Genomic DNA, 26,872 nt, shown 5'->3' with positions numbered 1-26,872 from the left:
TCGGCCGGCTGGAGAAGGCGGCGCCTGTTGCCGGGCCTGGCCCTGTGCCGGCGGCGATGCTCTTTGCCGGCAATGCTCTTTGCCCTCCGCGCTTGCTGCGGCGCTGCCCGCGCGGCAGTGCCGGGCAGCGTCCTGACAAGGCCTGAGGCCTCCGCGCTGGGCGCCGGCTGCCACTGCCTTCGCAGCTGCTGCAATGCTCCCCACCACAGCTGGGCGCCTTGTGCGGCCGCTCCGCCACAGCCGCGGCCTCGCTGCGCCCCACGGCCGGGGCCAAACCCGGCCTGCGCCCGGCCTGCGCGCACGGGGCTGCGTGCGCCGCCGCGGGACGGCGGCCGTGTCTGGCCGGCAGACAGGACCGGCTCCCGGCGGCCCCTGGCCTGGGAGAAGCCAGGCCCGTGCAGGGGGCTGCGCTGGACACTGACTCCCCGGTGGCTGCGCAAAGCTCCCCGGAGCCTGAGATTGCTCCTCGTGCCCTCGGCCGGTCCTGCTGCGCGGCCGTGCTCGCCCTGTGAGCGCTTGGGCAGCGCGGGGGGGGTGCCGGTGGACCTGGGCTTCCTGGAGCAATGGCCTCGCTCCTTCTGCTTCTCCTTGGTCTGGCTGGGCTCCCCGGAGAGCTGGAGCGCTTTCACTGTTGCATTTCACGGCGTGTGCCGTGTTCCCCCAGCCGCAGCGTGCAGCGCTGCTGAGCTGCAGTTCTGGGGGGCTCATTCGTGAGGCTCCTTGAGGGTCTTTGATGCCTCATGTGGCTCCAGGGGAAGCCGACGCCTGGTTCAGGAGGGACGAGGGCCTGACTGGCTCCAGCCCCTTCGCACCAGGTTTGAGAGGCGCTTGGCTGGCCGCGTGCTGAAAGCCTCAGTGCTGCCCTGGATCCTGCTTTTACCTTCGGCATGCAGTGTTGGAGCTTCTGCACGTGCAGGTGACAGACACAGTGGATGATGGGTGGCAAAATGCATTAGTTGATGGGATGTCTCAGATGGTGGGTTTGTTGCCATCAGACCTTGTGCTGCAAAGTGCTGGAAGCAGGACTGGGGCCAGTCTGCCCTTCTGCGAGTGTTTCTGTGGCATCAAGGTTGCTCCCTGTCCTGTGGTGTTTCGGTGACAAGAAAAGAAACCCACCTGGGGGCACGTGGGTGAGGAGCTGCTGCAAGCCAAGGGGCTGAGCTGGGGAAGGGAGGTTGTGCTGGAGGCTGCAGGGAGGGCTGCCTGGCACCGGGCTGCAGAGCACAAGAATAGCTCCAGAAATGGGAGGTTTCATCCAAAGGCTTTGTGGGATGAGAAGGAGGCAAAAGCAAGAGATGGGAGAGGAAACTTCTTTGTTCAGGATCCTTGTCCACAAATGCTGCCCAATGACTTGTCCTGTTGGACCTCTTGCTCTGCTACTCAGCTAAGGCAACATTCTGGAAGCAGAGCAGGCAGAAAAGCTCTGGTTCTTGGCTCTCACTTGGGTTCCTGGCTCAAGCAGGGAAGAGCAGGGGTTATAGAAAGCCTCAGTCATCCAGTACAGGGGATACCTCCTCTAGGTAACTTGGTGCTTCCAGATTCCTCCTCCCCACCCCCATGTGTGTCCCAAACCCATCCTGCAGGCCTGTCACCTGGGCATGCCTGCAAAGGGAGGATCCGGAGGGAGGTTGAGGGATGCTCTCCTGGAGGCAGGTGGTGATGGGAGATGAGGGAATGGATACAAGCTGCACCAAGGGACCTTCTGGTTTGGGTATAATGGAGAAATCCTTCACAAGGAGAGCAGTGAAATCCTGGAAGAGGAGCCAAGAGAGGCTCCAAGTGCCTAGGCTTCGATCATCGGAAGTCTCCGGTACCCCTCTTTTACTTTAACAGCCTTTGGATCTGTTTGCACTCCCCATATGTGGGGGATCCTGCTTTCACTAAGCAGGTATTTGACACTATAGTTTCATGTTTTGGTGGCTTCAAATTTCAAAGCTTTTTCTCTGTCTTTTAAATGCTGTTGGAAAAGTTTAGGTGTTGGTTGTCTGGCAGCCAGTGGACCCTGTGTTCAGGGGCTTCTGCAAACCATCACCCTGGCCTTCTGCCTCTGGTCTTTGTGAGCAAGCTTGGACCTGAAGAAGAGCTAGTGGGACGAAGGTGGCAGCAGCAGGACTTCTCTTCCTCATTCCTCCCCGGTGAAACGATGGTGTAAATCGTGCCCTTTCTTGCAGTGAGCGCAGGGCAGGGTTTTTCACCCAGCCTTGCCCCAGGCTGTGCATGGTGCTTTTCAGCTGGATGAGGGCCAATATTTGCTTGTTGACACTACAGGAACAGTTGTATTTTTTTTCCCTGGAGCAAAGAGTGCAGGAGGAACACGACAGAAGCCGGAGAGCGCTGTGATAACGAATGCTGGGTGCTCTGGTCCCTCCACTTCCCTCCCTTCCTTGGGAGGGAAGGAAGGCCCAATGCTGCCCTTGCCAGGGTGGCCAGCGCTGCCACGTCCCCTGGCTCTGCTGTGAGCTTATGGGAGGGCTGTGCTGTGAGCTGGGGAGGGGAAACGGTGACAGGAGGGCTCAGGTTGGTGGTTGCACGCTGGTCTGAGCAGCCGTGGAGCAGAGCGTGGGCAGCAGCTGGAGGCGCCGGGCACAGCAGTGCCTGGTGCAGGCTGGGCTGGAGGTGCTGCTGATGGGGCAGCTTCGGCCGGGAGGGGCCTTCGCTGGGACTGCCGCAGGTTTTGGAGCCAGAGGACGGGGCTGGAGGCAGCGGCCACGCTCCGTCTCGGAGGTCTCTGTGGGTGGAGGGCTCTGCCACGCAGCACCAGAGCATTATGTAAGGAGCAGCCGGCGCCGGCAGCTCCCGGCCACGCGCAGGTGGGATGGAGCGGAGCCGCGGGGCCTGCAGAGCGCTGCCCCCGGCCTGGCCCGGCGAGGACGGCCCAGCCTGGCTCTCCCATGTCCCTGCTGCCATGTGCCCCGTGCAAGCTGGGGTGACGATGGCTGGTCCTGCTCGAGCCCGGGCATGGAGGCCAGGCGCAAGTCCCCTGGCCAGGAGGCTGCTCCCCTGCTGCTGGGCCCCTGCGGCACCATATGGCCCTGGAGTGCCCTGCCCTGCGCCCGCGCCCTCCCGGCAGCCTCTGCCCTGGGTGGGGTGGGTTTATTCAGGGTTTTGTGGGAGGGAGGCTGCCCTGCAGGGGTGGCAGCGGTGCTGAGGACAGTGGGAAGGAGCCTGCGCGGCTGCCATGAGGGGCTGTTGGCTGGGCCCTCGCGCTGCTCCATGGCCTCCGTCTCCCGCGCCATGGGGCAGGCGGGCCCTGCTGCCATGGGGCTGTGTCCCCGGCACCCCTGGGCCTCCTTGACCCTGAGCTTCTAGGGACGAGTTGTCTGAAGGGTCAATGACCTGCATCCAAAAAAAGACCCACCAGAAAACAAACCCACAAACACTCCTCCCTTTCCCAACAAGGGCTCAACAGAGCTGCCCTGAGCCCCCGCCTGGTACGAGGGCCCGGCGGAGGGCACAGACCCGCAAATGTTTGTGCACAGAGGCCCGATTGTGCGCGGGGTAAACAGGGCTCCCGGCGGGGACAAAGGCTGCTGCACAAGGGGCAGCCGGTGCCGCGGGCGGCCCCTGCCCAGCCACGGGGTGACACCGGGGACGCTGCCTGCCGCGTGTCCTGCCCTTGGGACAGGGATGTCCCAGCAGAGCGGGGCTGGGGAGGATCCTCCGGCATCTTCCCTGCCAGCCCTTGTTTCTCCGGTGTCTCCTTGCCCTGCCTCCCGAGCAAGCCCTGGGGCCGGTGTGCGGGTGGGGGGCTGCACCTTCTCCCGGCAGCCTTTGGCCCTGCTGCTCCGTGGCTCCTGGGAAGTCTCCTCGCTGGCAGGTGGCAGGAGGCCGCGTGGGCGGCGCAGGGTGGGCGCGCGGCGGCCACGGCTCCGAGCCGGCCCCGAGGCTTGGCACCATGTTGTTGGTGCTTGGGGGGCTCTGGGCAAGGAGAGGTGGTGCAGCCTGTCCTCCCAGCCTGGGCAGGGCCGGTGCCTCCCGCAGATCCGTCCTGCCCTGCAGCGAGTCCAGAGGGTGAACGAGGCTGCTCCCGGCGGATGGGCCCGGCCTGCCCGTGCTGTCGCTGCCCGTGTCATTCCCCTTTCACTTGTATATCCTGCATTGTAAAATCTATATTTATTCTGAGGTGCCAGTTTTATGATTTATGGTGTTCATCCTCAGTAGTTCTTTAAAGCACAAGGAAACCCGGGGAGGGCACTTCTGCTGAACGGGATCCTTGGGGAGGGCTTGTTTTGCTCTGCTTCCCTGCATGCAGAGTTGCTTCATGCTATCCCTAAGCCCAGTGTGGCGCAGGCTGAGCAAGGAGTAGCGTTTTCCTGGATAGCTCAGAGAAACGGAGCTGCTGCCCAGCTCCGCGTCTGCTCACCTGGGGATGTGTCTTGGGGGACCCCCCGGCCGGGGGCCGTGTGGCTCTGGCCAAGCTGTGGGGATGGGAGCTCAGCCTGGCCTGGCCTCTGGACAAACTCTGAGGTTCTCGTGCCCTTTCTGGGCTGAGCCAGCGTTGTCTGCTCCGGGGAGCTGAGCCTCTTCCCTGTGCCATGCCTGGGCGCTGCCCCATGCTCTGCTTGCGGGCGATGTGGAATGGAGCCAGGTCGTGGTGAGGCCGTGGTGGGTCCTGCTTCCCGGGGCAGCGGCCGGGGTAGACCTGACCCAGGGATCGTGGCCGTTTGCCCCCTGAGTGCCCAGCTGGGTGTCCCCTGGCATGGACTGGCGGTCGGGCCACAGGTGTCCGTGCCAGGTCTGTCCAGCCGAGCACAGCAGATGTTTGTGGGTGTCCCTCCCACTGGGCCCAGGACTGGCTGTCCCATGTGGAACAGGCCCCCTGCCCCAGGGGAGTTGCTGGGGGCCAGGGTGGGTGTTGGGTGCCCCGCTGCCTGCTGTGGGCAGCAGCTCGTGCCCACAAACCCCGAGGTCCTCGGCCTGTTCCTCACCGTGTGCCGGTCCCGGGGAAGCAGCTTGCGCCTGGTCAGGCCAGGGGAACGGTGCTGGCTGGAAGGGCTTCCCGAGCACCTTCCCTGCGAGCAGGGCTCGGCCTGCGGCGCCACGGGTGGCAGCGGTCCCCGGCGTGCAGGGATGCTGCTCTGGGGACCTCAGCAAAGACCTGGGGTGGTGCCTCATGCACGACTCCCTCTGCCCCCACGCCTGGGTCCACCTGGGGTGCCTGAGGCCTGCACTGAGCTGGGCTGGCCTCCCCTTGTCCTCGTGCCTCAGTTTCCCCAGCACCGATGGTTCTGCAGCTGGCAGCAGGGGCAGAAACAGAGCTGTGATGTTTCCTGGCTGCTCTCAGTGCAGACTCTACACCAGGATCATGGCAGTCCTTGCTCACCACAGGGAAACTGAGGCACCACACTGCGCCCAGCCCATTTGCTCACAGGGAGTTTTGCAGCCCTGGCACTGGTGGTGGGGCAGGTTCCTTCCCTCACTCTGGGACCTCCAGGTACCTGCCGAGCGCATGGCCAAGGATGGGAGCTTGCTGGGGGGTGGCTTCCTTGTCAGCCTTCCCCTTGCCCCCGCTGGGCATCGGGCATTGCTGGATGCGGCTGTGCTCGTGGCAAGCCCAGCGCGCTGGCCGCTGGCCGCTGAACGTGCTTGAGGGTGTTCGTGGCCGTAGCCCGGGCCGGGCTGCACATGCTGCTGGGCTCAGGGATTCCATGTGCTGCTGCTGGAAACCCTGCGCAGCCGGGTGCCTTCTGGGCAGGCATGGAGGAGGTGCCGAGCAGAGCGCATGGCATGGGGAAGGGGTAGCCTTGGCGGTCCCCTCCTCGGAGGATGGAGGAGATTGAGATGTCGGCTGTGATGCCAGGTGGAAAAACAACAGGTGTCCGAGTAGCTGCTCGTAGATTTGAGCCCCTAGGGCTGCTCTCTGTCCCTGTGGTGGAGAGCGCTGGTGGGTGACGGGGCCTTTGCATCCTGCGGTCGTGGCTCTGCCCATGGCCGCGCGGTGGCTCCGGTGGCCTCGGGCTGTCCCCTCAGGGCAGGACCGCAGGGTGCGCACGTGTCAGCCCTCCTGGATCAGAGCCCAGCTCTGAGGGCAGGAGATCGCTGGGCTCTGCCCAGCCTGGCGCAGCGCCAGGTGCCCCCAGTTCGGCAGCACCGTGTAACGCGGCTGCCATGAGCCGATGCAGCTCGGCTGCTGCTCGGCTCCAGGGCCCCGTGGGACCGGGCCACAGCAGAGCCCCCGTCCCTTGGCCAGGCACAGGCCCCTGCCCCAGCGAGCGCCGCCGCAGCCAGAGCCCCTCCTGGGAGCGGGCAGGGGGCCCAGGGCCCCGCAGCCTGCGCTCCTGCGCGGTGGCCGGCTCCTCCACCAGAGTGACGGTCGCTTCTGCCTTGTCCTCCACAGTGGGTGTTAGCCTTTGAGATCTTCATCCCCTTGGTGCTCTTCTTCATCCTGCTGGGGCTGCGGCAGAAGAAGCCGACCATCCCTGTGAAGGAAGGTGAGCGGGAGCAGGGCTCGGGACCGGCTCGGTGCCCCCGGAGGCTGCAGGAGCTGCTCGGGGGGCAGGGGGAAGCCCTGGCAGCCGGAGGGGCCTGGAGGGGCTCTCAGCAGTTCGGGCCCAGGCGGTGGGTCCGGGGTGCTCCGCTGGGTGCCCAGGCGGGAATAGCCCTGGGTGCCATCGGAAGGGACGCGCTGGGGGGAGCGGGGCGACGGGGCCCCCTGGCACAGCCCTGTGTAACGGTGCTCTGAGCTTGTGTTTCAGCTGCGTCCGGCGGCGTGCGAGGGAGAGCCACGCTGCACGGAGCACCAGGGCGCGCGCCGGGCCCACCCCGGTCTCGTTGCTCTCTGTGTGTTGTGGGGTTTTTGTTGTTGTTTTTTTCTTTCTTTTCTCTCATGTTTTCTTTTTCTTTCCCACCATCACCCCTGCCCGCTCGCCCTCCATGCCTCTACTGCATGCTCCAGTCTGTAAGTTGTTGGATGGGTGGGTGCCTCTTTCTCCCTCCTTTCCCCTGCCTTTGCTCATCAAGTATGTTGGGGAAATGGAGGCTCCTGGCCTAATCCGCACTTCTGTAACCCTGTCATCTCCTTCCTTCTGGGCTGGTGAAGATGAGCTTGGACAGCAGCACGGGCCCTTCCCTGCTGGGCCTGCAGGCTGTGCCCGTGGTGGTTTTCCACACCACCAGCTGGTTTGCTTTGCCCAAAGCCACTGCCTGGTTTACCAGGTGCTGAGGCTGATCATGGCAGTGACCAAGGTTGGTTGAGGCTGGAGATGGCTTTCCAGGCTGGGCTCATCCTGTCCCTTCTTTCCGCCCAAGGCCGTTTGGATGCAGGCTCTGATGTAGCCTGTGATTGTCCAGTTTTGCCTGTGGTCCCCCACACTTGTCCCCCAAAGCAGCCTGCCTCCCCCAGCCCCATCCCCATCATGGGACTTTTCCTGGCCCCGTGCAGCTGGGATGGATCCATGAGGCTGGGATACGACTGGAAAAGGCCTGGAAGACAACCAGATTCCACCCAGTGCCACGATGCCTGGTTTGGTGGCACTATCATCAGCACTAAGTGCTTTCCTCACCCGCCTGGGGCCTGTCCCAGGTCGTGCCGGGCCCCTTTGCCCCGGGACAGCTGTTTTCCGTGCCCAGAAGCACCTCTTCACCAGCTCCGGTCTCGCAGCTGTGCTAACAGCACTGACCTCCGTCTAACTCTGAGTCCTCCAGGGCTGATGGCAGGGACGGGCAAGAGGCAGGTCCCACTGTGCTGGCCTCTTGGTTGGAGGCGTGGAGAACCAGCTCATGTTTATTCAGGACAGCATCTCCAGATCATGGCACCTTGCTGCCAGCCAGATGTCAGGCGCTGGGATGGAGTGGGGCACCCAGGCCTTTTCCCCAAGGAAAACCTGCTTTTGAGCCCTCCCAGCACCATCCCCACTAGGAGTGAGAGGCCCCCAGCACCCTTGCAGCCCTGGGCTGCACCTGAGAAAGCCCTGCCAGGGGCTCTGCCAGGCAGGTTGGTACCTGATATAGCCTCAGGCTCAGGGCTGAGGTGCTCCTCAGAATGGCAGCACTTTGCAGGATCCTCAGCCCCCAAGCGTCATTGCCTGGTGACAGCTCACCCCGTTGGGGATGGGGACAGGTAGGACTGCTGGGCTTGTCCTCTCCCAAACCCCAGGACGTGTGAATGCCGTGGTTAGGTGCAGTCATCAAATACCAGGGCTGAGGTGAATGTGTGCTGTCTCCTTGTGGCTCCTCATTTTATTTTTCCATCTCTTCCTGCTGCCTCAGTTTTCCATTTCGTCTGACCTCCTCCAGCCACGCATCAGGGCAGCTGGGCGGGGAGGAGGATGGGTTTCGAGAAGGGGCCGTGGGAGCTTGGAGAGCTGTTGGTGCCCACTCTTTACCCTGTCGTGTTCTCTCTCTTCTTCCTCTTCCTCGGGAAATGCGGTGCCTCTCTGACTTACTAACACGAGTGGCCAAGAGGCCAGGGGAGGTTGCCGGCAGTCCTAAGGACAGGGGTCAGAAGTCCAGTGTCTTCTAGGGTGGGAGGGCCACTGTCACACAGAGGGGATCAGGCCGGGTGACGAGGGCAAGGATGGAGCCTCAGGGTGTCCTGGGGACAGGCAGGAGCAGCCTGCCCGGATCCCCGAAAAGCCTCCAGCCCCGGGAGACCCTTTGTGGCAATGCAACAAAAGCAGCGGACTTCTGACCTCAGCTGTCCGCTCTCCTGCCTCGAGCGTAGCCTCCCGTGGTGGCCTTATGGTGCAGTCCTCCTGCTTCTCTCAACTGAGTGTCTGTCTCTCCGGTGGCCCTCTCCTCCCCTGCCCCTTATCATTCTCCTGGCTCTTGTGCCGGCTCCCTCTGGCTCCAGCTTTCTACACGGCGGCCCCGCTCACCTCAGCCGGCATCCTACCGGTGATGCAGTCCCTGTGTCCGGATGGCCAGCGGGATGAATTCGGCTTCCTGCAGTACTCCAATTCCACGTGAGTTGGCCTCTCTCCCTGCCCTCCTCTCCGCCAGCCCCTGTTCATCCCATGCAGCATGGGCATGCATGTGCAGCACGGGTCTTCTCGTGCTGGCAGTGCCCTGTGTGAAAAAATGCACCACCCTGTGTCCACCAAAGCTTTTAGGTGCAGTCTCCTGGGTTCCGAAGGCACCGAGACCGTCCCAGCCTTTCCCCCTTGGGCTTGCAGGGTCTAAGGTGCCTGGTGGTCTGCTGGGAGGAGGGGAGAGGATGGCCCCACCGGGGACTCTCTGCGATGTTGGCGCTGTCCTTCATATCCCTGGCGCAAGGCAGGAAGGCAGGGGAAGCTGCTGGGGGCAGCAACATGGGGACCGTGTGCCTGGATGATTGTCCCCACCGTCCCTGCAGCGTAGCCCCACACGTGTGTACCCCTGGGCCCTGCCTTGGCTCTGCAGAGGGGCACCTGCCAAGCCAGCCGCGTGGCCACTGCTGACACCCGTCGCTGACACCCCCATGCTGCTCTGCTCTGCAGGGTAACGCAGCTCCTCGAGCACCTCAGTGAAGTGGTGGAGCAAAGTAACTTGTTCGACCCGGACCACCCCGGCCTGGAAGAGGAGCTGCAGTCCCTGCGCCGGCGCCTGGAGGCCCTCAGCAGCAGCGAGCCTGGCTCCATGGAGAGCCACTTCAGCAACCAGGCAGGTAGGCGCTGTGCCCCGCCAGCCGCAGCCTCCGCGCACGTGGGGAGGGCACATGTGGGCTCAGAGGTTCTCCCATGTCAAGCACTGAGCAATGTGGCAGCGTGTGGCACGATGCCGCCGCTTTCTTTCATCCCTGCAGGCTCTGCATGCATGGGCTGAACCAGGTGTGAAACATCCCCCTGCCCTGTGTCCCGGCCGTACGTAGCTGCTCTCACTTTGTGCTTCCTGTTTCACACTTTGCCAGGATCCAGCTTCACCCTGGCGTGGGCAGCCAAGGACCGGGACGAACTGCACCGTTTCCTCACGCAGAACCTGTCCCTCCCCAACAGCACAGCCGAGCTCCTCCTGGGCTCCAGCATCGACCTCCGGGAGGTAAGTGAGCAGAACGGGGCAGGCCCTGCGGGTCGGGATGGGGATGGAGGGGTGAGTTCTCCCAAGGACACTGAGCAGACGTGCATTCCTCCACCCAGTCCCAGCCCCGATTGCGGTGCGCTCCTGGAGGGGAGGCAGCGGGCACCCAGCAGGGACACGTTCTGCCCTGCAGTCCCTCTTCCCTGTGGCCCCCGTGCCAGGGCATTGCTCCCTCCACTCTCGCCATGGCTCTTCCATGCCATGCTCACCCACCCTGCTTACCTCCCTTCTGCAGGTGTACCGCCTTTATTTCGGATCTGCTCCTTTGGCACCTGATGACACCCATGAGAGAGATCTGTGGGATTGGTTTGGCTCTGGTGAGAAGATCTTGAAAATGGAGGTGAGAAGTGTTTTGGTGCCCCAGGTGGAGAACACAGTGGGATGTAGCTTATCCTTCCCTTCCCTCTGCGCCTGCTTGCCCTGCTTTCCCCAGCCCTCCCCACCATTGCAGAGTTGTTCGGGATTGTCTTTCCAGGCAGAAGGGATATGATGGGACATTATCAGGTGCATGGAGCAGGAAGCAGGGATGCTGTGCTCCCTTCCTGCCACTGCCACTGCACATTGAGGAAAGCCAGTCTCTGTGCCGTAGTTTCCCACTGCCACGTGGGTTGCCACATGGGTTGCCCTGCCAGGAAACTGGAGGATGAGGCAAAAATTGTCAACTCCTGTGGCTGTGGAAACTAAGCTCCATGCTCTGTCAAGGGGCTGCGTTCCCTGAAATCTGCATGTCCCCTTCTCCTGCCCCCTTCACCATGGGTGTGGGTACCACCTTTGTACTTGAGGAAACCAAGGGACAGAGGGGGACTTTGGGGACAGCCACAGTCATAGGTGCCTCTTGCAGAAGAACCTCCCCAGTGGCTGGAGGACCCTGCGGGAAGGGCTGATACACAAGGCCCTGCGCGACCCCTCCAGAGCCTCGCACAGACAGACGCTGCTCCGCCTGCTCTCGCAAGCCCTGGGCCTCGCCAGCGCCAGCCCAGGGCCCACCGACTCCTACAACCCTCAGGCCTTCGTCACGGAGATGGAGGTGAGCAGCCTCGTGCCAGGGGAAGGCAGATTCCGCAGATAGATATCCCAGAGCCCGTGCAGGGAGCAGATCCCTCCGGGGAGCTGCTAGCCTCTGGTTGGGCTCTCTGCGGGGCTGGTGATGGCACACGGCCAGTTCTTCACCTGGGGCGGGGACACATCCCTTATCTGTCCTGTGTGGAGTTGGGGGAACAGGAGAACAGAGCAGGAGAAATTACTGGGGCCTTGGGCGTTGCTGCCATGCCCTGGCCCGTCCGTGGGCTCTCTGTTGCGGGGGCAGTAACGCCGCTGGCTCCCTGCCCCGCAGAACATCGTCTTCACGGCGCCGGTGCTGGAGCACCTCACGTGCGAGCAGAGCCAGGGCCGGCTGCGGCGCCTGCTGCGCGTGGCCCCGAGCCAGCAGGCCCTGCTGCGGGCCTACCGGGCGCTGCTGTGCAACGGCAGCCAGGCCGCCCGCGGCGAGCGCTTCGCCCAGCTGGCCAGCGAGCTCAAGGACCAGCTGGACACCCGGAAAATCGTCAGCAGGGTGAGTGCAAGACAGGGATGTGTCTGGAGCTGGTTTTCCCTAGTTGCTGGTTGCTGTGCAGGGCTAGGCTCTTGGGTCACGGACTCTTTTCCCAGCTCAGATTTCTGTACCAGGACATGGCCTGTCCCCTCCTGGTCACCTGCTGCGTTGTCATAGGACATCTCCCCATTGCCCAGCACCACAAGCCCATGGGGTTGGTCTTCTCATGCCTTTCCGCTCCAGTGGGACCACAGAAGGACCCTCAGGGGTCCCTCTCCCAACACCCACTCACACTGCCAGCTGGATATAGCAGGGGGCAAAGCACTGCTGGGTGCTCCCAGCACCCTGCGTTCTCACTGAAGGTCCCCTGCAGGGTCCAATGTGGCTCCCCTCCCTGTCGATGAGGCCCTCAATTGCATGACTTCCTAAGGCCCTGTGTGGAGTCTACTTCTTCATCCCATCCTCATCTAGTATGTCCCTTTTGGTAACTACCAGCAAACATCCTGCCTGCGTGATGTGTCCCCTCTCCCTCAGCAAGACTGTCAGTGCCTCCTACTGCCCAATTGCTAAGAATGCAACAGGGCAGGTGCTGGGGCCCAGATGAGCATGGCTGTAGCTCTTTACCAGGGAAAAAGGACACGCAGTCATTAGGAGTCCCCCTTGAATCCCTTTCTGCAGTAGCAGGTGAGTGTGAAGCTCCTTTGCACTAGTTTCCTGGAGAGGGATAACTATCTGCTTGACCCTGCAGCTGAAGCTGGATGAGGTGAACAGCACGGCCACCCAGCACCGTCTTCATGCCCTCCTTGAGGACCTCGTGGAGATGGAGAAGGTTCTCCGCGATATGGATATTCTCTCAGCATTGGCCAAACTGCTGCCCAAGGGAGCTTGTGCCAGCAAGGCGCCACCACCCACCGCCAACAGCACCGGCTGGGCCAGCGGCAACGCCACGGCGGGCGGCAACGCCACAGCGGAGGAGGAGAGCGATGGCGAGGGCGAGGCGGGCGGCGAGAACCCCCAGGGGCAGTTCTCAGCCTTCGTGCAGCTCTGGGCTGGGCTGCAGCCCATCCTGTGCGGGAACAACCGGTAGGAGCCCTTGGAGGGGGTGGCTGCAGAGCCTGGGCACGCGGTCAATGCGCTGCCATTGCGATGAGGCAGTGGGTGCAGGGGAGCCCTCCTTGCCTCTGCCAGTGATGAAGGGAGCCCAGACCATCCTGCTTGGGGAGACCGGTGGCACACCGAGTCCTTGTGCCCATGCTCTGCCCATGTGGCCATGCACAAGGGAAGGTTTCCATGCGTGGCAGCACTGCTGTGGCATCTCGCTGGTTTGGGAGGTGCCATGAAATCCTCCACCTTGGCAGCAGCCAGCGAGGCAGGAACATCTGGGGATGGGAGGCCTGGGGTGGGTTTTCCTTCCTAGTGTGGGCACTGCTAGAGGAGGTGCAGGAGGAGCACGCTGACAGGGAGCCTCACCTGGTGCCAAGCCTGGCACGGGGCTGCTGTAGTGCCCCCCTTTCTCCCTTGGTTTCCATGGCAGGGAGACCTGTGCTGCTGTGGCAGTGAGGCACTGGGGCGCGTGCTGGGTGGTATCCTGTGCTCCCAAACCCCCTGCACCCAGGACTGGCCTGTGTTTGCAGGACAATCGAGCCCGAGGCGCTGAAGCAGGGCAACATGAGCTCTTTGGGCTTCACCAGCAAGGAGCAACGAAACCTGGGCCTCCTCGTGCATCTCATGACAAGCAACCCCAAAATCCTCTATGCGCCTGTGGGCACTGAAGTAGACAAGGTCATCCTGAAGGTGAGGGCTTAGGTTTGTGATGGTGCAGAGGCTGGGAGCTGCATCCTTCATCTTCTGCAGCCCTGCTCCAAGAGGGACACACTTGCCCAGACAAGCTTAGCGGGGATGGGGCACTGCATGAGGCCGTGGCTGAACCAGCTGACAGCCAGTGCCATGGGAAATGTGTAGCCATTCTGGAGTGTATTGGGATGTCAGTGCCTGCAGGGAGGTGGGCAGATATCTCCATGACTGCTAGTGGTGTGGGGCTCTGCCTTCCTGGGGAGCTGGATGCTGCTGCCCCTTCCAACTGCATGACCTTCCTCACCCCCAGGCCAATGAGACCTTTGCTTTCGTGGGCAATGTCACCCACTATGCCAAGGCATGGATGAACATCTCCCCTGAGATCAGGGCCTACCTGGAGGAGGGCAGGCTGCAGAGACGCATCCGCTGGCTCCAGCAGGTAGGATGGTGCTGTGGGCCTGGACTCACTGGGTGTTACTGCCTCAGGGCCAAGAAGAGGGTCTTCTGCCCCCACCTCCCTTTCAGCCCCTATGCTAATGCGGGAAGGGAGGATACAGGAGCAGATGCTTCACATGAAAGTGCTTGGTTTGTCCCTGGGTGCCTACCCTGCCCTTGCAAGCACTGGGGTGGGTTCTTTGTGCAAGGTGGACACGTTGTTCCCAGAAGGTGTTCTGGGAAGAGTTGGTCATGTCTGCGTCCATGGGGAGGGCAGCACTGAGAGGCAGGGGGTATCTGAACTCCCTCTCCCAAATCTTCCTCCCTGTCGCAGTTCACAGCTGACCTCCACAAGCACCCAGAGATCCTGAATGTCTCCGACAGTGACCTTCTCCACAATTTCCTCAGTGGCAACTTCTCTCTGCCCAATGCCAGTGTCCTCCTGCAGCAGCTGGACACCATCGACAACGCTGCCTGCGGTTGGGTCCACTTCATGGACAAGGTGAGGCCGTGCCTGCCAGCAGGCATGTGGAGGCCAGAGCAGGACTCACCACCCAGGACAGGGACAAAGAGGGGGGCAAGTCTGCTTTGACCTCCCTCAGGCCACAGGTTCAGATCACAGCATCTTCCCTGGGATACCTGGAGGAGATGGTGACTACTCTGGTGTAGAAGCTTTTGGGAGATGTTAGAGGCAGAGCTGTCCATTTCTATAGACTTAGGGGTATCTAAGGGCTTTCTGCCCCACTAGCTGGGTCTTGTGGGCTGGGTGGCCCAGGTGGTGGCTGTGAAGCAGGAAGTTGTGGAGTGGCTGTGGCTGACATGCTCCACAGTGTGCAGGGTCTACATCCTGGGCCTTTGAGGGCCAATGGCATCTCACCAGTCTTTCCGTCATGCCAGGTCAGCGTGGACATCTTCAAGGGCTTCCCGGATGAGGAGAGCATTGTCAACTACACACTGAATCAGGCCTACCAGGACAACGTCACTGTCTTTGCTAGTATGTTCCTGAGAACCAGTCTCTTCATGGTGGAGTCCCCAAAGATGTGTCATTTGCCACATGTGCCTCAGGCATGGAGCCAGCTCTGGGATGTTGACTGCTCTGCTGCACATTTTGAGTGAACGGGCTTTGTGCCAACCCCCTGTCACAGGGAGAGTCCTGTCCTCTCCCTCCTGACCCCACTGCTGCTGTTCCTGAATCCTGGCCAAGCCCCGCCAGGCCCAGCCTCCTGAGACTGTCCTAGCTCACCCAGCATGGATCCCTGTCACCCGTCTGCCCTGGATCCTGTGCCAGGGCCATGCGTGTCTTCCTCAGTCCCAGTAGCCATGGGCTAGCTTCTTGGCTTGGCCCACAGTGGATGCCCTGATCCCAGCAGAGCTCTTATGTCCCTGTCCATCACAGTGCATTGGCAACTGTCACTAGGCTCCTGTGGTGCCAGCGCCCTCCCTGTCTTCCTCCCATGCCCACAGGTGTCATCTTCCAGACCAACAAGGATGGCTCGCTGCCCCCTCATATCCTCTACAAGATCCGGCAGAACTCCAGCTTCACGGAGAAAACCAACGAGATCCGGCGGGCGTACTGGCGGCCAGGCCCCAACACTGGTGGGCGCTTCTACTTCCTCTACGGCTTTGTCTGGATCCAGGGTGAGTGCCAGCTCCTCACCGGGGCTGCCCCCCGTCCCCTGCCCTGCTGCTCTACCCACTTTGGCCTCTCCTTCTTCCCAGATATGATGGAGCGCGCTCTCATCAACACGTTCGTTGGCCACGATGTGGTGGAGCCTGGCAATTATGTGCAGATGTTCCCATATCCCTGTTATACCCGGGACGAGTGAGTAGCCCCGTATGCAACAGGGTGGGTAGGGGCTGGAGCTTTTCCCTTGGGGCAGTCCAGGTAGGCCAAGATTCTTCAGTTGGGAAACGGGACAAGTGAGGATGACCCGAGAGAGTTTGGTGACATTGGGAATGACGAGCAAATTCCTAGATGGAACCACCAATCTAATAGGGATCTTCCAAGCACGGGAAAAGGTTTTTTTCTTTTCCTTTTTTTTTTTCCCCCAGTTTGTGATTCCAGTGAGGAAAAGGAGACTTGAAGGCTGAAGACTCATGCTAGATGAATCCATCAGTGGTTGTTAAACAGGGTGGTCCAGGTGAAGCGTCTGGCACATGCGGAGTCCCAGGCTCAACAGCCCTTCAGGGCAGAAGGATAGAAAGGGTCTGTCTGTGGCAGGGTAGGCAGGGCATTGGGTTGAGCCTGCCAGGGCTAGGGCTGTTGCTGGTCTGTCTGCTGGGGACCTGCCAGCCAGGACATCTGAATTTTGCTCTGGTCTTTGCTATGCAATTGTTAGAGGAGCACTGGAAAATATTTTCCCCTCCCCATTCCTCAGTTTCCCCACTGATAAAATGGTGGCAGTGGTGCCCTCTTTTAGGGCACTAAGGAACTGCCGAACTGGAGGCCTGTGGTCCTCCCTGGGTAGTGGGAGAGCACTTCAGCTACACTGGGACTTGGCCCCATGGGGCTCTCCCCCATCCCCTGTGGTGATCCCTTTTCTTCACATACCCCACCAGTTTCCTCTTCGTCATTGAACACATGATGCCCTTGTGCATGGTGATCTCCTGGGTCTACTCAGTGGCCATGATGATCCAGCACATTGTGACAGAGAAGGAACATCGCCTGAAAGAGGTATGGATGCTGCTAGATGCCTTGGGAGAACCCAGGATCTTCCTTCCATGCTGCCCGGGAGAGGCCAGGCATGAGGATCAGACCCACCTTCTGAGCTGCCTGGTCCCCCCCCATCACCCAGCCATTCCTAGACAGCAGCAGCCAGGGGTCCCTCACTGGCCCAGAGTCACTGGCAAGAGCAGAGAGCTCCTGCAGTGGACAGGAACATGGTGGAGCTGCTGGACACAGTGACTGTCTCAGGGAACAGCTGCCAGTGGCCAGGGGAGTCTGCAAAGGAGAGCAAGACAAATTACCTGCAGGCCCTGCCTCATTTTCCTGGGAAAGGGGATGCATTTGTGGGGACACGGGACTGGGATGGGTGGAAGTCCCACCTCCCTGGGCTCTTTTACAGCTTGTCTCTGAGTGAGGCCACTCATTCTGAGTGTTACCAGCATAAACCCTGCCCAGCACAGGAGGAAGCCTGGCCCGTCTGCACTCTAGCAGATGATATTGTGGCCTTTGTGCTTCCAGCAGCCCCCCAGGGACTTCTCCCTGCTGTCGTTTGCTCTCCCAGCCCCAGTGAGTGAGGCAAGAAGGATGCACAGGGGATAGTGCCACTGAGAGATACTGATCTTGCAGGTGATGAAGATGATGGGTTTGAACAACGCAGTGCATTGGGTGGCTTGGTTCATCACTGGTTTCGTCCAGCTCTCCATCTCAGTCACAGCTCTCACTGCCATCCTAAAATACGGCAAGGTCCTGATGCACAGCGATGTCCTCATCATCTGGCTCTTCCTCGCCATCTATGCTGTGGCCACCATCATGTTCTGGTGAGCTGCTGGATTCACTTGTGCGCGATTAGGGGTCACCAAGTAGCACTGATCCTTTATGGGGTCCTTGTGCCGCTGGGCGAGGGTGCGAGGAGCTGGGGCCGCCGGAGGAGCACAGGTTTCCACCTGCCAGGTGAACTGAGGGGAAGTTTGTTACCATGACCTGAGGGAAATCAGACTGCATAGGGGAAAGCAGCTTGATGCCTGCTGGATACCATGCCTGCTCTGGGGATCACACAGGCCAGACTGGACAGGATCTGGAGTTGGTTGTTGGGGGGCCCCTCTGTCCTTGGAGGGGGACATCTCTGATACTGCCTTCCACTGGCAGAGGGAGGTGCTGGGTACAGGAGAAGGGGATACTTGGGTGGAGGGCACAACCCCTCTCTGGTGGGGCTCCCTGATGCCTCATTATGGGACTGGTGGGTAATGCTGTCTTCCCTGCAGTTTCCTGGTGTCAGTGCTCTACTCCAAAGCCAAGCTGGCCTCAGCCTGCGGTGGCATCATCTACTTCCTGAGCTACGTACCCTACATGTACGTCGCCATCCGGGAGGAGGTGGCGCATGACAAGATCACAGCCTTTGAGAAGTGCATTGCGGTGAGTTCACTGTGGCTGCTAGGGGAGGGTGCCAGGGCTAGGATTTGCCTTGGGCAACCCATGGCACTAGCTGCGGTGGCCACCAAGCCCTGGGCAAACCCGCACAGTGCCCATGCATGTCACAGAGCTGCAGAGGGCTTTGGACACATCTCCAGATGGTTTGGAGCATCTCCATGGCCCTGGATGGGGCAGAGCTGGGTAGGAATTAGCCCCAAGCCGTTCCTACTGAGCTTGGCCCGTGGGTCCCGCTGATACCCCCCTTCCCCTACACCCCTTCGCAGTCCCTTATGTCGACCACAGCCTTCGGTCTGGGCTCCAAGTACTTTGCCCTGTACGAGGTGGCTGGCGTGGGCATCCAGTGGCACACCTTGAGCCAGTCACCGGTGGAAGGAGACGACTTCAACCTCTTGCTGTCCATGATGATGCTGAGCATAGATGCCGTGGTGTATGGGGTGCTCACGTGGTACATCGAGGCTGTGCACCCGGGTATGTACAGGCAGCGGGGCAGGGTGGGCACAGCCTCCCGGGAGCCTCCCTGCTGAGGATGCTCGTGCTTCCTGGCTATGTTTCGCACTGACGCGGGGGGATTTGTCAGCCCGCCTCCAGGCTCCCCTGCATGTGTCCCCTGGGGCACTGCTGCCCTTATGCTCTGATTCCCTGTGACACCCCTGTCTCCCTATGGGATTCGTGGAGCTTCCTTGAATCAGGTATCTCAGCTTGCCTGGCTGATGAACAAAACAGGGCATCTGGGCTGAAGAGTTGTTTTCTCTGATTGCCAGTTTGGAAAGGAGTTTTACCTACTTCATTTATTTTTAAAGTAAAACTGAAATGTGGCCTGAGTCCAGTTTTGCTTTGGTTCCTTGCACAACTCCACAGTGTTTCCCTGAACCCAGTTGGCCAGTGCGTTCTGAGGCTGCTACCCCACAGTGATGTTCCCATGCCAAGGACATCTCCTCAGTAGCAGTGGCCAACTCTACCCCAACCTTCCACCAGGCTTCTCTGGGAATATTTTGGCAGGGATGGGCTTGGAGAGGCCCAGAGCTGACTCCAGAGGGGTTGTGCTTGCAGGTATGTATGGCTTGCCGCGGCCCTGGTACTTCCCTTTCCAGAAGTCCTACTGGTTGGGGAATGGGCGAGTGGAGACGTGGGAGTGGACTTGGCCCTGGTCCCGCACCACCCGCCTCAGCATCATGGAGGAAGACCAGGCCTGTGCCATGGAGAGCAGGAGACTGGGTGAGAGCAGTTGGAGGACAGTGGAAAGGAAGCCCAGGGCTGGCTGTTGGGTGCCAGGGTTTGGTCATAGCTCTGCGCTGTGCTCTGACCATGTACCCCTTTGATCCAAAGGAAACAGTGTTTGTCTGGGTGGGATCCTGGGTCTGAGGCCGAGCACTGCAGCCTTTCAGGGAGCTGATCCCTACCGTTCTGGGAGAGGGAAGCTGTCGAGAAGCAGAGGGGAAGAGAGGCCAGGAGCCAAGATGGCTACATGGCATGGGCATGAGCAGGGCTGGGAGTGGGGATGGTTCATTCCCTAGGAGGTCCTGCTCTGAGTTGGATTCCCCCACCCACCCCTCACCTCCTCACCATGATGCTGTTGCAGCAGAGGAGACGCGGGGCATTGAGGAGGAGCCATCCCACCTGCCCTTGGTTGTCTGCATTGACAAGCTCACCAAGGTCTACAAGACAGATAAGAAGCTGGCACTGAACAAGCTGAGCCTCAACCTCTATGAAAACCAGGTGGTGTCCTTCCTAGGACACAATGGCGCAGGCAAAACCACCACCATGTGAGTATCTGCCAGGGTAGACATGGACTATGTCCTTCTAGCCAGCTGGAGTGGGTCAGAAAGGTTCTGCATGGGTGTCCTTGCAGTGGCCTGTGGCTCTGCGGGTTCCATTACCAGAGGGAAGTGGGTGGTTGTGGGAGTGGCACAAGCTTGGAGCAGGCAGTGGGCACATGGCCCTGCTCTGACACAGAAACATAGAATCATTATGATTGGAAAGGACCTTTGAGATCACCGAGTCCAACCATAAGCCCCTCAACACCATGCTTCTTAAACCTTGTCCCTGAGTCCCTCATCTACACGTTTCTCGAACACTGTCAGGGATAGTGCCTCCACCACTTCCCTAAGCAGCCTGTTCCAATGCTTGACTACTCTTTCCATGTAGACGTTTCTCCTAATAGCTAACCTGAACCTCCCCTGGTGCAACCTGAGGCCATTTCCTCCTGTTGCTTGTTTTGTGTGGTTTGCTGGGAGTAGGAGTCTTCTGACGTTGGGCTTCCTCGCGTGGCCTTTTATTCTGTCCGGGTCATTGGCCAAGGACTATGCCCAACAGATAGCCTGGGAGATGATGATTGAGGTCAGGGTTGGATAGAGGCGAATGAGGTCCCTCATATTGTTGTTTTTCTCCATCAGGTCCATCCTGACTGGCTTGTTCCCTCCAACATCGGGCTCTGCTACCATCTATGGTCACGATATCCGGACAGAGATGGATGAGATCCGGAAGAACCTGGGCATGTGTCCCCAGCACAACGTGCTCTTTGACAGGCTGACGGTGGAGGAGCACCTCTGGTTCTACTCACAACTCAAGAGTATGGCAGAGGAGGAGATCCGCAAGGAGATGGACAAGTAGGCAACCTTGCCCCAGCAGATCTGCAGCTTCCCTTGCCCCCTCCTTTCCTTTGGTGTGAGCAGGTCCCTTTCCCACTGTGTATGCTGTGGTGGGTGACCTAGGAGGTGAGATGTCTCCAAAAGCAGCTCCACAAAGAGTTTTTTGAATCTTAGGTATTGGTCTGTATAAACCAGCATAAGATCCCTTTGTAGCTTGGCTGTGGCTAATCTGTCCCCATCTGCCAAGAGCCTCGGGCACCTGCATGGGAAAGAGGTGCCAAGTGCTGCCAGCAGGCACCTGGGCTCCATAGCTGGAGCGGGCACGGGTGCAGACCGGCCTCAGCACACCATGGGGCGTCTCTCCCCCTGTCCCTAGGATGATTGAAGACCTGGAGCTCTCCAACAAACGGCACTCTCTGGTGCAAACCCTCTCGGGTGGCATGAAGAGGAAGCTGTCGGTGGCTATAGCCTTCGTGGGTGGATCACGGGCTGTAATCTTGGACGAGCCCACAGCTGGTGTCGACCCATATGCGCGCAGGGCCATCTGGGACCTCATTCTCAAGTACAAGCCAGGTGAACAGTGGCAGGCAAAGCCCTGCATAGCTTTTCCCCCTTAACAGCAGCTCCAGGTCCTCCAGCTTGGCTGGCTGAGCTGGAGAATGGCCAACCACAGTGTGGAGAAAACTCCAGATGGATGTAGGGCCTCCCCTGGAATGGAATTAAAACCCCTCATTGCACTTCCCGAGAGGGACCACATGAGCTTTGAGACTCCTGAGCTCCCTTTTCCCTGCTCCTGCCTCACTGCCTGAATTGTGGTACATTTTCTCACCATACCTCTCCCCATAGCAGTCATACTTCCCTGTGCTTGGCACGGTGGGTCCCTGGGGTGAGCTGGGACTCAGACACTTGCTTCCCCCAGGACCCAGAAGCAGTTTACCTAGTTCAAGCAGCACCTAGTAAGACAGGGTCAGGCTGCTGTAGCCTGGGGCATGGCCAGGCCCCTCTGCTTCACTGACGCTCTCTTTCTGCTGGGCAGGGAGGACCATCCTGCTCTCCACACACCACATGGACGAAGCTGACTTGCTGGGTGACCGCATTGCCATCATATCTCATGGCAAGCTCAAGTGCTGCGGCTCCCCACTGTTCCTCAAGAGCACCTATGGCGATGGCTATAAGCTGACAGTGGTCAAGAAGCAATCAGACACCCGAAACAGCACAGGTCCGTGAGCCCAGGATGACTCCAGGGTTTACGGGCAGAGCAGATGGACCCAACTCCTTTCCTGTCTAGAAAAGGGACAAGAGTTCAAACCCAGATTTTCCCAGATTTCCATAAACCATGTGAAGAACTTGGGTGGGCGACGGGGTCAGGGATTTAGGAGGTGATATCTCTCAAGTTGGTATGCATGGAAACGTTTGTCTCCAGGTCACTGGCTCTGGTCTTGCACTGCTTCTTCAGATGTTGCAGGTGGTGGTGACTTGTGAGACTGGAGGGCAGAGAGCCTCTCCCAAGAGCCAGGCAGTGCAAAGAGGGAGGCTGGGGAATTGCCTGGACCCTGCAATTGAGGATGAATGAAGTCCTGAGGTCTAGGGCTGTAGCTTTGGCACTGGGGTGGTCCTGGTTGAATGACATGCATGGAGTGATCGGTGCTGCCTCCCTGCCGTAGAGTCGGGCCAGCCACACAGTCCCCCATCACACTCCTCCGTCAGCCCCTGCTCCGAGCCGCGTGTCTCCCAGTTCATCAAGAAGTACGTGGCCTCCTGCCTTCTCATCTCGGACACCAACACCGAGCTCTCCTACATCCTGCCCAGTGAGGCTGTCAAGAAGGGCTGCTTCGAGAGGCTTTTCCAGGTACCAAATCTGCGGTGGACCCCAGTGCCAAACCTGCTGGTAGTGGGAGGAGAGTTGTCCTGGAAAGACAGGATGGACACAGATAGGTGTGGGACTCCCAGGAGACTTTTTAGGGGGAAAATAGCACAGGCACCTGTGCAAGGTTGGCGCTGGAGGGGCGGGACACAGTGCTGGGCCTGTTTCAGTCCCATTCAAGAGCTTCACCTGCATATACCTACAGCAGCTGGCTCAGGGAGAAGATCCTGCCCTGCACTGGGTGCTCATGGGGTGAATGGGTGCCTGAGGGATCCCCCAGTGTTGTGGGAGGCATGTGGGGGAGATGAGCTGCCAGCTTTACTCATGTAGTGCTTTTCCACCACAGCATTTGGAGCAAAGCCTGGAGGAGCTGGACCTGACCAGTTTTGGGCTGATGGACACCACGCTCGAGGAGGTCTTCCTCAAGGTGTCTGAGGAGGACCAGTCTCTGGAGAACAGCGATGCTGGTATGGACCCTGTGGGGCACGCGGCAGTGTCACCAGTTCTGGGACATGGGGATAAGATGGAAAAGTGCTGTGTGTCCTACTTGACGTGGGCTTTGTGGCTCCTCTCCCTTCTCACATGGCAGCAGCAGTATGTTCCTCTCCAAATGGTGTGATCATAGAATCATAGAATCATAGAATGCTTAGGGTTGGAAAGGACCTCTAGAGATCATCTAGTCCAACCCCCCTGCACACACAGGGTCACCTAGAGCACGTGGCACAGGACTTCATCCAAGCAGGTTTTGAAGATCTCCAGAGAAGGAGACTCCACAACCTCTCTGGGCAGCCTGTTCCAGTGCTCTGTCACCCTCACTGTTAAGAAATTTTTCCTTAAGTTCCTGTGGAACTTTTGGTGCTTCAGTTTGTGGCCATTACCTCTAGTCCTATCAGTGGCCACCCCTGAAAAGAGACCAGCACCATCCTCTGCACTCCCTCCCTTGAGGTACTTATATACACTGATTAGATCCCCTCTCAGCCTTCTCTTCTCCAGCTGAACAGGCCCAGCTCCCTCAGCCTGTCCTCGTAGGGCAGATGTTGCCTTATGCCAGCCAAGAGCAGCCAGGTGCCTGCTCCATTCTGGGTTTACAAAACACATTTTTGTTCCTTCTCTGCTGCAACATCACCTCAAAGGCTGTTGTGGCCAGCACTGAGTGGCAGCCCTCTTTCTCCTTCCAGATATGAAAGAATCCAAGAAGGATGCCCTACGGCCACCCGCCCCTGAGTTGGGTCCGAAGCCTGAGGCCAACGGGGAGCCCCTTGCTGAAGCAGAGGTGCCCGAGAAGCCAGAGGTGGAGCTAAGCAACCTGGTGACCTGCTCCAAGCTTGCCCAGTCGCAGGCGTCCCTGCGCTCAGCCTCCTCGGTGGGCTCCGTGCGGGGCGATGAAGGTGGGGCTTATTCGGAGTTCTTTGGGGATTACTCTCCGTTGTTTGATAATCGGCAGGACCCTGATAACATCAGTCTGCAAGGTTCGTAATACTGCACGGCAGCCCTTCGCTTTGCTAGCGGGAGGTGCGGGGCCTGCTCGCCCCGGTGAGGTGCTCCAGAGGTCCGGTGCTGTCCTTGGGGATGAGGAGGGTGGCTGGCAGGTGGCCCAGCACAGACCTCGGGCCATGTGCACCCAGCTCCCAAACGGGGAGGGAAACTGGCCCTTCTCAGGGGCCTCCAAATCCCCTCTGTGCTGGAGATCAGGGCTGTGCCTGCTCGGGTGAGTTCCCATGCGGGGCTGAGCCGGTGTACAACAGACAGATGTGTCCAGGGACCTGTGAGGAGAGAGAAAAAGGGAACCCTCCAGCTCTGCAGGCCTATGCACTAGCAACCTGTGGGAGATGGCTAACTGCAGGAGATTTGGATGGGAGTTTGTCTGCAACTGGGTACTTCAGCTGATACTTGCTGTCCCTCAGAGTGAAAGCATGTATGTGAGGAGGTCCCATATGGAGACACAAACCTAGCGGGCTTGCTGGATTGTGTTAGGACACAGCCAGCATGAGTCCTTGGTCTCTTCTCTTTGTTCCCTTTGTCTCTCTCAAATCTTCCTGCAAACTCGCACCTTCAGCAGACTCTCTCCCACTAACATGCTCCCTTCTTGGCCTAGCAGCCAAGCACGGTGAGCGGCCTGGCTCTGGTGTGGTGGGTGCACTAACACTTTTGCTGCAGGGCTGGGTTTTTTCTTGTCTGACCAGCTGGTCTGTGCAGCAGAGAGCAGATTTGCACTCCAGACTCCTGGTACAATTTCAGGACTGTATCCTTGCCTGAATGCTCAAGTCATACAAGGATACAAGATGCAAACAAGGGCCCAAGGGCTACTGTTTTATTCACAAGCCCTTTTGGGGGGAGTTATCCTGCCAGCTCTTGTCATGATTAATTTAGAGATGTGACATCTTCTTCCCCTGCCAGTTTGGTCAGCAGGGAGCAGAGCAGGGGTGGTGTAGCCTCCTAGCCCAGCACTCCCGAGTGCCAGCCCCAAGCTCGCTGCCTCACCGTGTCTGCGCACCCAGGACCCCTCCACCCCGCTTCCTAACAGCACTAATCCCTCGTGTTGCTCTCAGGCTTCTCAGAGCAGCCCACTCATGTCTACCTTCCCTCCCTGCTGTCTCCTTACTCCAGATCAAGAGGCTGACATGGAAGTAGAAGACAATGACCTGGCGGGACAGGGGAGCTTCAAACTGGAGGGTTCCTGGCTGAAGCTGCGGCAGTTCCACGGGCTGATCGTCAAACGCTTCCACTGTGCCAAGCGCAACACCAAGGCCCTCTTCTCACAGATCCTTCTGCCTGCCTTCTTCGTCTGTGTGGCCATGACTGTGGCGCTCTCCGTGCCCGAAATAGGTGCCTACAAGCCCTAGTCTCAGTGGGGCCAGGAGGAAAAGGGGATGTTTGCCCCCTGTGCCTCTCTGGTGCCCAGATTTGTACCCCAGAGCCAGGTCAAGTATCTGTCATTCTGCATTTTTGGAAGCTGCTCCAGCAGCTCAGAAGCAAGTGCATCCTCCTACTCTACTGCTCTAACTGCCGCTGCATGAGCCAAGTCTCACCAGCTTTGCAGATCCAAATGTTGTGGGCTCCTGTTAGCTTTCTCTACCTGCTCCAGCTGGGATGGTGGTGGAGCTGCTGGGTATTGGGAGGGGTCAGGGTAGAGGCTCATGGAGAGTTGGGCCAGTCTGTCTGCAAGGTGGTATTGGTGCAAACGGGTTCCTCTGCTTGACCCTGCAGGTGACCTGCCTCCACTCATCCTCTCGCCATCTCAGTACCACAACTACACGCAGCCCAAGGGAAACTTCATTCCTTATGCCAACGAGGAGCGGCGTGAGTACCGGTGAGAACCCCCTGCTCCCTGGAGAGCAGCATCCTGTGCCTCATTGTTATCCCTGTCTCCATCCCCTGCTGCAACGCTTTTCCGGGACCATGCTGGGGTGCAGGGAGCAGGGAGGGGAGTCTACAGAGACTCTGGCACTGAGATTTGCTTGAGTTTGAAGCACAGACACAGCCAGTGCCATGTCCCCATGCAAAAAGCACCTACCATCCTTCCCCAGGGTGACTATCTAGGAGTGGTGCCAACGCTGATGCTGGTGCTGGCTGCGCCCGACAACTTGTCTCATGCCGGGCTCAGACTACAGGGACTCCCAGGGCTGTACAACCAGAGTGCCCATGCCCATGCAGCTCTGCTCTGTAGGACTCCCCAGGGCTATGTAGAAACCCTGGGGACTTGCCCAGCAGAAGAGGGCTGAAGTGGCCAATCCCACATTTCCTTAGGGAACCCCCCTGCTTCTAGCTCCTCCTTACCCATTCTTCTCTCTCAACAGCATCAGGCTGTCTCCTGATGCCAGCCCCCAGCAACTGGTGAACACCTTCCACCTGCCCTCAGGCGTGGGTGCCACATGCGTGCTCAAGACTGCCTTCAACAACACACTGGACCAGCCCGTGCAGACCCTGAACCTCAACAGCAACGAGTCCAAGATGCTGGCAGCCAAGTACTTTGATGCCATGTGCATCGACTCCTTCACACAGGGCTTGCCACTCTCCAACTTTGTGCCACCGCCTCCATCCCCAGCGCCCTCTGACTACCCTGTCTCGATGGATGAGGATCTGCTACGTGCCTGGAACTCCACAACCTTCTCCTCAGCCACCAAAGGTATCACCACAGCTGGTACCTGCTGGCCTGTCCGGCCCTGGGTTTATTTGCAGGAGAGGTGATTTATCTGCCTCCCAGGAGCAGTGCAGGGATCCCCGAAAGTGCCCCTCAGGGACGGTGTGGCTTGGCCTTTGCAGAGTATTGCTGCTCAGGCAATGGCACCTCTCTGCATTCAGCTGCCAGCAGTCCTGGGTGAACTCACTGGGCTGATGATGTCTCATGGCCAACCTTGAGTCACCTTCACCGGACAGGCCACTTGATTCCTAGCTGGAGAAATAACTACTTAGCCTTCTTCAGACAGTGCATAACCTCTGTCTGAATTATTTCCATCCTGTGTTTGCTCCAAAGTTTTCTTCTTGTCTGTCTCTTAGCCCCTCATTCTCTCAAAAGACTAGGTCTCAGCCCCGCAGGAGTTAGCCTTTGTAGATCAGAGTGATCTTCTCCT

At 59.5% G+C, this 26,872-nt stretch overlaps 1 protein-coding gene across 2 annotated transcripts in view; it reads left to right on the top strand.

Annotated features, from left to right (window-relative positions):
* ABCA2 (ATP binding cassette subfamily A member 2) overlaps nt 1-26,872 on the top strand; it is a 46,611-nt gene that overhangs the window by 11,403 nt on the left and 8,336 nt on the right. The window contains exons 2-30 of one of the 2 annotated variants that reach the window (XM_088527998.1): nt 6,338-6,431; nt 8,792-8,903; nt 9,417-9,583; nt 9,827-9,954; nt 10,229-10,333; nt 10,835-11,020; nt 11,327-11,545; nt 12,273-12,607; nt 13,159-13,318; nt 13,629-13,757; nt 14,088-14,255; nt 14,651-14,747; nt 15,218-15,391; nt 15,473-15,575; nt 16,313-16,427; nt 17,046-17,236; nt 17,681-17,831; nt 18,113-18,317; nt 18,900-19,064; nt 19,432-19,612; nt 20,243-20,455; nt 20,814-21,010; nt 21,474-21,656; nt 22,102-22,286; nt 22,648-22,768; nt 23,480-23,770; nt 24,909-25,127; nt 25,509-25,611; nt 26,099-26,427. In XM_088527998.1, coding sequence (XP_088384124.1) covers nt 6,338-6,431; nt 8,792-8,903; nt 9,417-9,583; nt 9,827-9,954; nt 10,229-10,333; nt 10,835-11,020; nt 11,327-11,545; nt 12,273-12,607; nt 13,159-13,318; nt 13,629-13,757; nt 14,088-14,255; nt 14,651-14,747; nt 15,218-15,391; nt 15,473-15,575; nt 16,313-16,427; nt 17,046-17,236; nt 17,681-17,831; nt 18,113-18,317; nt 18,900-19,064; nt 19,432-19,612; nt 20,243-20,455; nt 20,814-21,010; nt 21,474-21,656; nt 22,102-22,286; nt 22,648-22,768; nt 23,480-23,770; nt 24,909-25,127; nt 25,509-25,611; nt 26,099-26,427 — 5,026 coding nt within the window. Of the gene's footprint in view, nt 1-6,337; nt 6,432-8,791; nt 8,904-9,416; nt 9,584-9,826; nt 9,955-10,228; nt 10,334-10,834; nt 11,021-11,326; nt 11,546-12,272; nt 12,608-13,158; nt 13,319-13,628; nt 13,758-14,087; nt 14,256-14,650; nt 14,748-15,217; nt 15,392-15,472; nt 15,576-16,312; nt 16,428-17,045; nt 17,237-17,680; nt 17,832-18,112; nt 18,318-18,899; nt 19,065-19,428; nt 19,613-20,242; nt 20,456-20,813; nt 21,011-21,473; nt 21,657-22,101; nt 22,287-22,647; nt 22,769-23,479; nt 23,771-24,908; nt 25,128-25,508; nt 25,612-26,098; nt 26,428-26,872 lie in introns of both variants that reach the window. The other variant, XM_088527997.1, reaches the window with a different exon arrangement.

The sequence above is a fragment of the Tinamus guttatus genome, unplaced genomic scaffold (genome assembly GCF_059628265.1).
Source record: "Tinamus guttatus ecotype Peru unplaced genomic scaffold, ASM5962826v1 Tinamus_guttatus_pri_ptg000297l, whole genome shotgun sequence".
Classification (NCBI taxonomy): domain Eukaryota; kingdom Metazoa; phylum Chordata; class Aves; order Tinamiformes; family Tinamidae; genus Tinamus; species Tinamus guttatus.
The sequence above is the reverse complement of the archived record's forward strand: the minus strand, read 5'-3'. Positions and strand labels throughout refer to the sequence as shown.